The following is a 12,878-nucleotide window of genomic DNA, read 5'->3' on the forward strand; positions in this document are numbered from 1 at the left end:
CTCTTTGTTAACAAAAGTAGTAGCAGAGTTTCCTTAAGGTACCTACAATTTTACGTGACTTTGAACAGTGCAGTACGTATGCGAGGGGACCTGCCGTGCTTGCGTATTTATATAGAGAGATGTGAAGCTCCACCGATTACAAAGTTAAATCAATCGGAGGTATGTGCATCTTAATCCAAATGTGGGCATGGGAACGATGCACGACTTTGGCTCCAAAGAGGACGCCTCCCGTCATAGAAAATAAACCACTTGGACACAAGTTTGCCGTACAAATGTGTGCCGTCAACTTGCATGATTGGCTTACAGTACTTGAAAGCTTCTTTACATTGCCCAAAAGTCCAAAAAACTCTATGAAACTGACAGTGTTCGCGACTAATCGTATTCCCAACTATAAAATCGTCATGTAGTACTTGAAAATATGATCCAAGAGAATGATTTTGCATGTGTGTTAGTCACGACGAAAGTTTCGCATATGACTCATTCCAATCGTCATATTCAATTGCAATGGTTTTCTGTTTCGCCAACCAAGCTTTTTTGTATGACACCTTGTACACAAATTCACTGTTAATCCTCTCTTGAATCAAAGAAATTTTTATTGATGGATCTTCTCTGATCATGTCTGTCAATAACATAACAAAATTTAAATGACAATTAACAAAAAATGAACATAATATGAACATAAAATACATACATACTACACAAGTGACAATTAAATCTGAATCAAGTTTCTCGTGATCTTGTGTCATGGTCATATTCAGACATGTGTGTGGTCCACCCCACTGTGGGACTTTCCACGTATCTGTTTTTTTACATAAAATTACTCTCATATAGAAAGGGCAAGGACACTCTGCATTTTTATTCAAGCAACAAACCACATACTTGTTCGTTTTGCTTTCAACAACTTTGAAACTTTGATGCACCTTCATAACATATTGTTTGACTGCATTTTTGACCGCATCTTTACTATCAAATTCCATGCCAACATATAATTCTTGGCCAACATTAAAGGTCGACGACATCTCCAAACCGCAAATGTCCTCCTTATCAGGATAACTCCAGTTGATATTGTTATAATGTAAGGCATCATTCCAAAATGGATTTTCAATTCGTTGTGCACCTAACAGTTCAAATTAAAATAAAAAATCAAATAATACTTATTTAGCATTAAATACAATTGTCATCAAATAATAAATGTATTGTCTAATTTTTTTATACAGCAAATTATACCTTCTGTTGGGTGAACAATTCTTACTGTTTAAGGAATGCTGGTGACTTCATCGTCTGTATCAGATATACCATCAACATTGTCATCTTCGTCTAAAGACTCTTCAACGTATGAGTTAGACACAAGATAATAATAATAATCATCATCATCATCGTCTTCGTCAATATGTAAATTGCTCATATTTGTTGTCGGTTGTGTCTCATCATTAGATAAATAATTTCCACATGATGTAAGCGAATTGGCAGAATGAAACATTGAACCCCCAGCCATATCCTTTTCTATGTACAATTCCAGAACTGACATTTGGTCTAGTTGTTTAAAACTTTCCAGCATCGTTTCAACGTCTTCGTCATCACAAATTTGCAAGGCAATATATTTTCCTGACACTAAAAACCTACAGCTAATAGCAGAAATAATTTCATTATTTTGTAACTTTACCTTATCTTCAATTTTTTTCTTCAAAGCATTGAAACTAATTCCATGTTTAATCTGAATCACTTTTTTACTGCCTTCAAATATTACACCATCATTATCTTCATATACCCTTTCATTGAGATACAACACTGTTATAACCCAATTCATCGTGTACCTACAAAAATAATATTTTAACACGTCAAATAAATTACAAAATGGGTATCACAAAAAGTCATTATGAAAACTTCAAAATAAAACTTTATTTTTAAAAAAATTAACTTCAAATCAATTTCACATTAAGACACTTTAAAAAAATTAACAATTTCAATGTAGTAATTTTAAACTAATCAAGATGTAATTAAAATTATTAACTTTAAATAAATTTCACATCAACACACTTAAATAACACAAACGATTTTATAAAACTTTAAATCAAAACTAATAAAATGTAATCACAAAAGATCTCTTTATTGGAACTTCACATTCAATTTCTCTTTTAAAAAAATTTAATTAACTTCAAATTAATTTTATGGGACAAACTTAAAAAAAATGAACAATTTCAAGATAGTCATTTTTAATAGAAAATTTAATAATTCATTAACGAAGTTAGTAGTATAAATAATTAATCTTAACCATTAATAATTTTAAAATGGAAAAAGGTAATTACAAAATTACTACAAATATAATAAAATATTTGTAGTACGAGAAAAAACAAAGCATCAAATAACACTTTCGAGTTCAACGTTTCTAAATTTTTAACACACTAACAAACCAACCTAATCTAATTAAAAAAATAGTACAATTTCATATTTAAAAAAAAATTCGTACTCAAAATACTTACTTCAAATAAATATCATCTATAATTTTTTTTTATTCAAAGTTCAAACGTTCATCAACACCAACCTAATTTAATTAAAAAAATAATACAAATTTCATATTCAAAATATTTTCTTCAAATAAACATCCTTACACAATTTTTCTATTTATTTTTGACATTTAAACACACACTAACAAGCCTTTTAAACATAAAAGCTAATGTAATTTTTTTAAAAAAAAATGCTTCATACCACAGAAATTTCCAAAATCACCAAAATGCCAAAGCTACGAAAACGAAAGCAAAATGTTCAAAGGGAAAGCGTTGAAGAAATGTAGAAGACTCTGAGTAATGACTGGGTATTTAAACACCTTCAAATGCCACCACCATTAACGTTTTCATGTAAGTCGCAGGAACCAATGACGCCTCCCTCTTCCAAAATCGCAACCTCCACTGGCGCCTCCCTGCAACTCTGCAGGCCAGTCTGCAACGCTGCAACCTAGGGCTACGCGTTTGACTGAGCCATCACCAAGTCGCCACTAGTGCTGACGCTTCCAAAGCCACCTCAGCAAAAGGGGATGTGCTGCTGGAAATGGCGCTTCCATGGCCACGTGGCTCGTTCCTGTCGAAGGCGCCATCAACACTGGTGCCATGCATGGCCTGGTACGTACAAAACAACACCTTGGGAGAAATACTTCCAAAATAGTCCTAGTTTGGGAAATTCTTTGTAAAAGAACCCCAAACAAGGAAATTTGTCGTAACTTGCTTTATCTACTATAACCGGTAAACTAGTATTGGGTCAAGGGTGAAACCATTTTTTTGAACTTAGATAGATCCTCAACAATGTAGTAATTATATGTTTTGATGTTCCAATTAATTGAAACATCAATATTCTCAGTTTTATTAGGGAAAGCATGTATGTGGTACCTTTCGCCAAAATTGGATTTGTTTCATTCACGCAATCTTGCAATCGCAAATCTGTTTAAGTCTGACCTTTAGCTAACTCCGTGAATGTGTCAAAATTCCAACTGTAGGGAAGCTGAGCCCCCTTTCACCAAGAGGCTTCAATCCTATGATTGTTGCAATATTGAATAGGGTTGGAGCCACTAGTCCACAAGGAAATTCAAAAAACGTGAATTCCTCGATTCCAAAACAACGCTGATGACAAAATCATTAACATATTGAGAGAAATTATGTCGTCCTTACTCAACTTTATCAGATCGAAAATCTCCATCTTCTTTTAATGATCAAAAAGCCACAAGCAATGTACTTTCCATTTTTGCTGGGAGGAGAAGCGTGAAACAAATTGGTGCGTTCTCGATGGAAAACATCAATTTAGATTTTTTCTTCATGAACGAGAGGGCGTTCGTGAGCTTGATAGGGAAAGAAGTTCTCCATTTTCCCCAAATCCATATCAAGCGTCAATGGACCTGCGAAGGCGCGTTGTTTATTATCAAGAGAGAAAGTAAGCATTACCTGTAATTCCTAAATCTTCTTCGTTTCTTCCTCGTAGGAGGGGATTTCAAAATATCGCATTCTTCCAGTTCCAGCTTCTTTGCCTCCAACCATGGGAATATTTGATTTTTGAGTGGAGGTAAAAGGATTTTGAGAAGATTTGTCCATTAGGTTTGGGTAATTTGAGAGAAAAGTTATGATGTTAGGTGATTTCTTGGGGATGAATTCTCAAGGATTTGATTTCAAAAAGATTGGGAGAGAAGGAGCGAGTTCTTTTTTTCAGTGGAAGAAAAGAACAATTGGCGGGTTTTTTTTTTTTTTTTTTTAATCATGGTTTGAACATGAATAATGTTTTTCGCTACACGGGGCATAGTGGGCAGTTTACTGCCACATTTTTTGTTTATGTGCACTTACTCGAAAAGATTCTTTTGACCTTAAATTTGAAGAATTAAAAATTGAAAAGGAGTTACAAGGCATTAAAAAATACTTTATCTCGCTTATACTCGAAAATATAATTTTTTGAGGGCATCTGTTGGTGGCTCGTAGTAAAATTTGTAAATTGCATTTTCAAAGAATTATCAAAAAGTGATCAATTTGGATAGAGAATTTTATCTAAGGAAAGTAATTTATCAGAGAATTTGAATTTTTGTAATCTAGAATTCATTGTTTGAATGTTTTTTGTGAAGAAACACCGTATGAGATTGTGGACTATCAATCGGATCTGAACATGTATAACTAGCACACCAATCATATCTTTTCTTTTTTTTTCATTCATTTTTTTTCTCCCTCATAATTTTAACTTTTTTTTATCCAAACACAAAATTTTAAAAATAAAAAAATTTCAATTGAAATATTTAAAATTCTTAGAATTTAAAATTTTTCAGAATTTTAAATTCTTCCATCCAAACACACTCTTAAAGAATTTGTTGAGTTCAAGATTTTTAGGGTGAGATGAAGCACTTTCGAGATATGAAAACACAACAACAAATTTTATCAAAATATAACATTTCTTGAAAAATGTATTTCTTGAAAACTCTTTTTTCGAGGATATGATGAATCCCATGGAATAAAATGACTAAATGTTGGATGATATGATGATGACTTGGAAGACTTATGAAATTAGAAGATCAAACATACTTTCGAGGAAAACAATTTCAAGCATGTAGAATGATTTTAGCGGTCATTTTCCAAGAGCACCATAAAAAATTGTCAGAGGGTAGTTTTTGGTAATTGTCAAATTTAAAGCTACAAAGACAAGTATCCGAATCTTACAATAGCAGTTAGGAAACATTCTGAATTAAAGATGTCAAAATTCTATAACATGACCGTTAGACTAGAAAATCTATATATAAGAGGTCTTGAAGCCATTTCATCTGGTTAGAAACACTTCCATAATCTTTGTAACACCAGCATGCCTCACATCAGAATGACTATAGGTTCCTCCATGAGAAAAGTTTATGTTCTTGCCCAACTTTCATACTGATGAAAATTCTTTTCTCATCTTTGATTCTACTTTCCATAACTTTTGTTTTGCCTATCTCTCTTTCATTTCCTATGACTCCTTCTTCTGTTTATAACTCTTTCTTTTGCATTTAAGTTATTCACCTTTTTATAACACATTCTGCTTTTGATAACATTTTCTTTCATTTACTATTGTTCTGAAATGATTTCCAAAAATGCTTAATTGAATACATCTCATCGAAAATTGCATGTTTTGCATACAAATCTTCATTATCATTACAAAATGCAGAGTTGTTATTTATTTTCAAACATGTTATTGATTTTTCACAAATTGAAGCACAAGAGGTCGGTAGGTCAAATAAAAGGAATTCACATCTCTGAGTCTTGTGATTCTAAGTCCCTCCAACTTAAAAAATACTTGTGTTTGTTTAGAATCATTGTGAGGAGTTATCAAATAAGTTTTTGTAAGGTCTTCCAAACTTATTACAAATTTCCACCATCAACAACTGGGTAAGGTGAATTTTTTGTGAAGATTTGTTTTGAATTTATCATGCATAACATCACTAAAGGTATTGGATAGTTGATTAACCTTTGATCAAACATCACCTTCAATTTGTAATTAACCTTGAAAAGGTTGGTTGATGATATTTTTTCAAGTTATAAATATGTCTCCCTTCGAATAATCTCAAGAAGACATTTTTAGGAAGACATAAATTGGGGTCGTTGAGAAAATTTTCTAAGTATAGTTAAAATCATATTTTAAGTAAGCATTTTCACAAATTGAAAACAAGTTAGTTGCTAATTTGATTAAAGAACCCTTAAAGGAATTTTGGCTTAAGTAAAATCTCGTTTAAAATACTTATTTGTTGATTCGTCATTTTTCAAACCTTAGACCAAAATTTCCAATCAACATTAGGTCTATCATAGACAATGCTTATTTTTAATAGTGTTTATTATTTATTAAATTTAATTATTTTAATTTTGCATATTGATAATTGTTTATTACAAATAAAAATAAACCTTTTGAATTTGTGAATAACAGACAACAATGTACTTGCCCCTTATAAGTTAACTTTGACTCTGTCCCTAATTAGTTGTTTCAATGATAGTAGAAATTCTCATTAGAATTGCTCAACAGTAAAATTTAAAATCTATTAAAAAGCACTGTTGTTTAAAAATTCTTTTAGGTATTCAAAACCACATCATAAGCACAACATTTTGTAGTCTTAAATATCTCAACCCTTGATTAACCATAACAATCAAATGGTCCTAACTTTTGGTAGAGAGAAAATTTGGCTAGAGAGACCGAAGAGGATCCAAACTAAATAAGACTTGTATAATTTTTTATTTATTGTGGGGAGACCTGTATCATTTAGTAGACTTCCCATTAATTTTCAATTTGTTTTTTTGTTAAATACTTTTTTAATCCATGTAAATAATGCTTTTTATATTTTCATCTTTACATTTTTTTTTTGAGTCCTTACAAAATATGTTTGTTTAGTTTTTTTTCTTTAAAGCATTTTAGATAACGTTATTTCATTGTTCAAGATACTTGTTTACTATTCTAAAATACTTTAAGGATGAAAAACAAAACAAACTTATTTGCAAGGACTAAAATGAAAAAAAAAATGAAAAAAATGAAAAAAACGCTAAATTGCATAGACAACAAAATGTATTTAAGCCTTTTTTTTTATTAATAGTGGCCATACAAAACATGTTTTTTTACAACATTAATTTTCAATATGTTAGAAAAATATAGTAAAGAATGGATTGGGAAGATTTTCCTCGTATCTAATAATCCACTGTAGTGCTAACTGATTTTTTTTTAGTTAGACCTACTCAGGGAAGTCTCGATATTATGTAGTGTTTGTAGATTTTGACATCTAAATGTATTGAACTTTTTATCAAAAGAATTTAATTTATAGTGTAGGCCACGATGATCTAGTATAATAATTTGTGTATGATAAATAAATTTTTTTAGTCCTTAGATTCATCAAGGTGTATAATATTATCATGAACATTTCTTCCATAGTGTCCTCTTCTCCTACATCTACCATGCATGCCTCCAACAATGACCAACGTAACTCCGCAATGTCCCTGAATCATCTGCGCCACGACTCCATTGTCGTCGCTCTTGTAAGGGATTCCGAAGTAACCCAGTTCCATGGCCTTCATTGTGAGCCTAGTATGATTACCTTGCTCAATGACCTTGTTGCCAGGGAAAGGTTCGGGAACAAAACACATTCGCAAATGGTGCTGATTTTGTTTTTTGTTTTTTGTTTTACCCAAATCTCTTCCATTGCGGTGTTGATTTCATTGTTTTTTCCCCCGGATTTCATTCGTCGTGTCATTGGTTTGGTTTTATTTATTCATAGATCTCAATCGCGGTGTTGTTGATTTGGTTTTTTTTCATAGATGTCGTTCAAGTTGTTGATTTGGTTGTTTTTTTTACCCATATATCATCCATCATGCAGTTGACTTGGTTGTTGTTTTTTTTTCATATATCTCTTTTTATGGTGATGTTGATTTGGTTCTTTTGAGAATAGATTTCAAAAGAGAGGGTAGGGAGAATAAGCTAGAGGGAAAGAACAAAAGGGAAAAAAAATACCATCTCTAAAGTTATGTATTGCGATGGAGACAAATCTACAACGACAACAAAGTCGTGATGATGATGGATCTATGACAACAATGGAGTTTCATTGATCATCAAAGGCGCCTTTGTCGTAGACATTGTGGAAGATGCGGGGTATGGGACACTGTGGAAGAAATTATCATCCACTATAAAACTATTTTAAAAATAAACTCAAATCATGTAGTTAAGGGAAATATAATGTGGATTGAATAGTTAAGGAAGAAGGAAAGGAGGAAAAGATCACAAATTTGATCCTTTATGCTAACAAAACTAACTAGACAAGTCCAGTGTGAAAGTAAAACTTCTTTTGCATCGTGTGGAAGTTTTTTTTCCATCGTTGGATCTTTTAGTTTTTAAATCGAAGGTCCAGATTTTTTAATTATTTATTTATTTATTCTTTTTATTTTCTCTGTCTTTCCAGATTTGTCCTTTCCCTTTCTCTCTCACTCCAACCCCTGCAACTTCTTTTGTGGACGCCATACACCATAGCCTCCGTCAACGCTGGACACCATAGCCTCTGTCGACGTCGAACGCCTCCACCATTCCAAGCACACTACATTTTTGTTCTCTGCCACCTACAAGCGCATATTTTTAGGTCTTGAAGGAAGTTACAGATTTGATAAAATCAAAAAAACACCGAAAACACTGCAACGACAACTTCAAACCCAAACCCAGATCATCGGCTGTTGTCGATTTTAAAGGAAGGCGGATGGGCATTGCCAACAAAGGGACCAATTACTAGTCCTAAACCCAAATCACACAAATCAAACACCAAACCTAAGAAAATCAATTGCATATCTAACCAAATCATGATTGGATCTAACAAAACGCAGATCTAACCAAATCAAACACAAATTTCCTGCTTGGTATTTTGAGAAAATCAATAGATCTAGTGTCGATTCGACGAACCTTGCACCTGAAGAAGTCTTCGTTGTTGTACAATCCATGGTCTTCCATTGTCGTAACAGATCTAGTGTCATCGTGTTTGCATAAACCCAAGCGACGTGCTTTTTTTAGAGCAACGACAAACAACAATCATGTTTGGAGAGGACAAATGGTTGTATCAAAGAACTAATGATGGTCATCGAGGAAGAAAGTGGAGTGAAAGAGGTTGGGTGTTTAAGGGGGAAGAGGGAACAAAGAAAAAGGATTTTCTCAGGGACAAATTTGGGAAAAGGGAGAAATAAAAGAGATGAAAAAAGAAGAAATTTTTTAACCATAGATTTCGAGTCAAAAAGATCCAACGATGTAAATCGATTTTTGTATCGTGAAAAAATGTGTTATACTTTTGAGTGTTGCTAGGTGCACCCATCATTATTACTGGTGCACCCAGCATTCTTGAAAAATCCCAAAATTACCCTTACTTAGTTTTCCACTTTCGGATCAGCTTGATCCGGAAGAGACTTACGGATCAACTTACGGATCAAGCTGATCCGGAAGTCTCTTACGGATCAACTTGATCCGTAAGAGGAAAAAAAATTATAATATACTTTTAAATACAACATATTTATTTATAATATAATTAAATCTATTTTTTATTTTATTAAATATAATATATTTATAAATACTGATTCATTATAAATAATTAATTTTTTAATATATTTTTTTAGAATAAATTTGTTTAGAAGATGATATCAAAATAGTTACTCAGTCCCATTATAATTATTGTTTAAGGTTATTTTATACATATTAATAAAAATCAATAAATACATAAAAGATAATATTATAAAGAATTAATCATATCATTATTAATATTATAAACAATATAAAAAAATAATTAGTATTATATAAAAAATTAAAATACTAACTACTTTACAATACATTTTTTTACATGATCATTAGTATAAGTGGGAAAATTGTAATTATAAGACAATTTAAAAATATTAGTACGTTATATACAATCTTAGATAACGAATGATGTCCATTTTTTGGTTAATTATTTTTTTTATACCCTTTTCAACTTCGTTATTTCAATTATATTTAAAGTTATAACACGCGTGTATATAGACACAAATGGAATACACAATCAATGAAAATAAATAAAACTAACATTAGTAATGAAAATAAATAAAACCAATAATACTCATGAAATGAGTTCATGTACAATATTTGTATATACAAGGAATATCAATGTAAAATATGTATATACAATGATCAGTGCGTCGCCTGCGTCTACACCTAACGTATACTAGATGGTCTTGTGTGACACTCTTGGCCAATCTGAGGCATTCTTTGATCACCTCATGTGTCGATGAGCCAAGCGTGACCACCCCTAGACTCAGATGGCGCTCCAACCGCTCAGCAATGTCATCACAAACTTCCTGTTACATACAAAACAAACTAATTACACAAATTATTATGCAAATATTGAGGTAAATGACGTAAATTATTAGTATTACTTACCACTGCATGTCTGGGCTCCTCCGTAGATGTCGACGATGCTCCTGGCTCCGGCACGCAAGGGATATCCGTCTGCGGGGCCTGAGGGACGACTCGGGGCTGCGGGGCGTGACCATGAGGCAGAGGATCTACTGCGTGGCCTGGTGTCGTGAAAGGATGGGAGATGCGGAAGAACCACTCGATGTAGTCACTGGAACACGCCCCTGGCACCACGCACACCTCACCTGCAGGTACGATATGATCCTCGTAGTGCATCCACCTGTCGTGTATATCATCATACGAGACCCATGAATCGACAGGAGGAGCAGGAATGGTCTGCGTGTAACCAAATTGCCGCACGACCCTCTCCGGTCAGTAATACACAGCAACAGACCCCCAGCGCAAGAGACCGGAGTAGCATGATCTGACGTGGAAGTCTCGGACCTCCCGATGCTCCCCATACGGGATCCAACAGACATCCGGAATCCGGAGTCGGTCCAGGCGCTCCCTATACGACGGCGTGCGTATGCTCTTCACCATCTTCTTCGTCGCAATCCACCTGCACGCACGCGGAGAAGCCTCATCGTAGTCCTGATCAGCGGTGGACTCCGCAACTGAGGGAAAGTGCTCGTAAATCCAGCACTACAGATGTAACATTTAAATTATAAACATTAATAATGAAAGTGTAACAAAATTTAAAGTTGAACATTGTTTAGCCTGAATGAATGAAAAACATATTTGTTACCTGCAGCAGTGTGATGTAACTGCCAAGCTGTCGACTGTGACTCATGGATGCATCGTTCAGCTGGTCATACATATGAACCAAAGCAGTCACTCTCCAAGCGTACCTATCTATCATACTAAGGTCCCAAAGGGCCTCCAAGTAGACAACATGGACATTGGTTGCACTCTTGTTAGCAAACAGAGTGCAACCCAGCAGGTGAAGAAGATATGCACGAGCCGCAGCTGTCCAATGACTTGCCTGGCATCGGCGCTGATATATATCACGTACCCATTGCAGGCGTACGTACGTTCCGCGACACTGGACTGTCTCAGCCCTAGCAGACTCTGGAGACACCATCAGCAAGTCCACCAGCATCTGAACCGCATCATCTACGTGCAAGGGCTCAAATGCGTGAAAGTCGCCTATAATGGGAAGATGGAGAAGAGAGGAGACGTCGTCCAATGTGATGGTGAGCTCACCCACCGGGAGATGGAAACTAGACGTCTCCCAGTGCCACCGCTCCACAAACGCGGACAAAAGTCCCCGATCGCCGGTGTCTACCGAACACGCGATCAGAGGACTTAGTCCTGTATCAGCGATAAGTCCCTCAATGGCAGGGACATGCCTGCCTAAACTATGGACCTTCCTCCCATGCGAGGATAACTTCAATTCAGGACGCTCCTGAATTGAAGTATAAAAGGAACGCAAAATTCGTTAAAATTATCATTTAAAGGAAAACTAATAGTATAATTTACAAGTAACTAAAAATAAATAGTATAAATACCTCTCCCGTCCATACGCTGCAAGCAACGTGATCCGCATATGCTGTCAGCACAGATGGGTCGCTCGGACCATCCGGAAATCCCTGAGGCTGATCCTCAGCCGCCTCTGCGCCTGCGTCCGCAGGAATGTCCTCCACAGCAGCTGGTGCCTCCATCGGGTCATCCTGAACGTCTGGGTCAGCGATGACTGGCTCATCGACGTGCTCCGCAGTCACAGCGACTCGCTGCCTCCGTGCGGATGCAGTAGGTCATCGACGCTGTGGAGCATCATCGGAATCATCATGATCTCCTCTGCCCACACCTCTGCGAGTGACCTGACCTAAGGCACGACCTAATCCTCTGGTCCTAACCATGATCTGCAAATGAGTACCGCAAAATCCATCACTCATTTCATTTTCTCAAATTTCAAGCATTTGGTTAACTCAATTCAATTACTCCAACTTGCTGAGCTTTATGAATCTGACAAACAATGGTCAACAAATTTGTGTTTGTGGTCAACAACATCTCAAATTTGTGTGGAAAATCAAACTAAGCATAAACAATGGTCAACAACATCTCAAATGCTTAGTGGTATTGACCTTGATTCAGCAAGGTGCTGTTTTATGATTGACCAAAGCTATTTTTATGATTGATGCGTTTTCTTCTATTAGGAATTAATGCTAAGATAGTGTTTGATGTGTTTTGTTCTATTTTTATGATTGACCAAAGCTAGAATAGAACTCATTAGAGGATTGAGTGAAGAAATAAAATAGCTAACTTGAACAAGTGCAGAAGAAGACTTAAATTCTTACTAAAATGTACAAATTTGGATGACTCTAATAGAAGTAACCCACTACTTTAAACTAATTCAATTGCCATAACATGTTCACTTCATTATGATATCAATGCCAATTCCCTCCCTTGTTGGCTATCACAACTAGGACCATTCCTTGTTATACTGCTTGTGACAATTCCATCTAAGAACAATATATATTAATATGTAGAAATAAGAA

At 34.8% G+C, this 12,878-nt stretch overlaps 2 protein-coding genes across 2 annotated transcripts; both read right to left on the reverse strand.

Moving 5' to 3' along the window:
• Positions 1-8,496: 8,496 nt before the first annotated feature.
• LOC121173679 (uncharacterized) lies at positions 8,497-10,992 on the reverse strand. The gene is made up of 3 exons (XM_041010348.1): positions 10,405-10,992; positions 10,151-10,322; positions 8,497-8,576 (listed from the first exon to the last, which is right to left on the reverse strand). The coding sequence occupies exons 1-3, from the start codon at positions 10,654-10,656 to the stop codon at positions 8,497-8,499; spliced, it is 504 nt and encodes a 167-aa protein (XP_040866282.1). The 5' UTR covers positions 10,657-10,992.
• On the reverse strand, positions 10,753-12,257 carry LOC102667128 (protein MAIN-LIKE 1-like). Its single transcript, XM_006599160.4, has 3 exons — positions 11,889-12,257; positions 11,126-11,785; positions 10,753-11,022 (listed from the first exon to the last, which is right to left on the reverse strand). The coding sequence occupies exons 1-3, from the start codon at positions 12,039-12,041 to the stop codon at positions 10,753-10,755; spliced, it is 1,083 nt and encodes a 360-aa protein (XP_006599223.2). The 5' UTR covers positions 12,042-12,257.
• Positions 12,258-12,878: the final 621 nt, after the last annotated feature.

This window comes from Glycine max, chromosome 16, assembly GCF_000004515.6.
Source record: "Glycine max cultivar Williams 82 chromosome 16, Glycine_max_v4.0, whole genome shotgun sequence".
Lineage (NCBI taxonomy): Eukaryota > Viridiplantae > Streptophyta > Magnoliopsida > Fabales > Fabaceae > Glycine > Glycine max.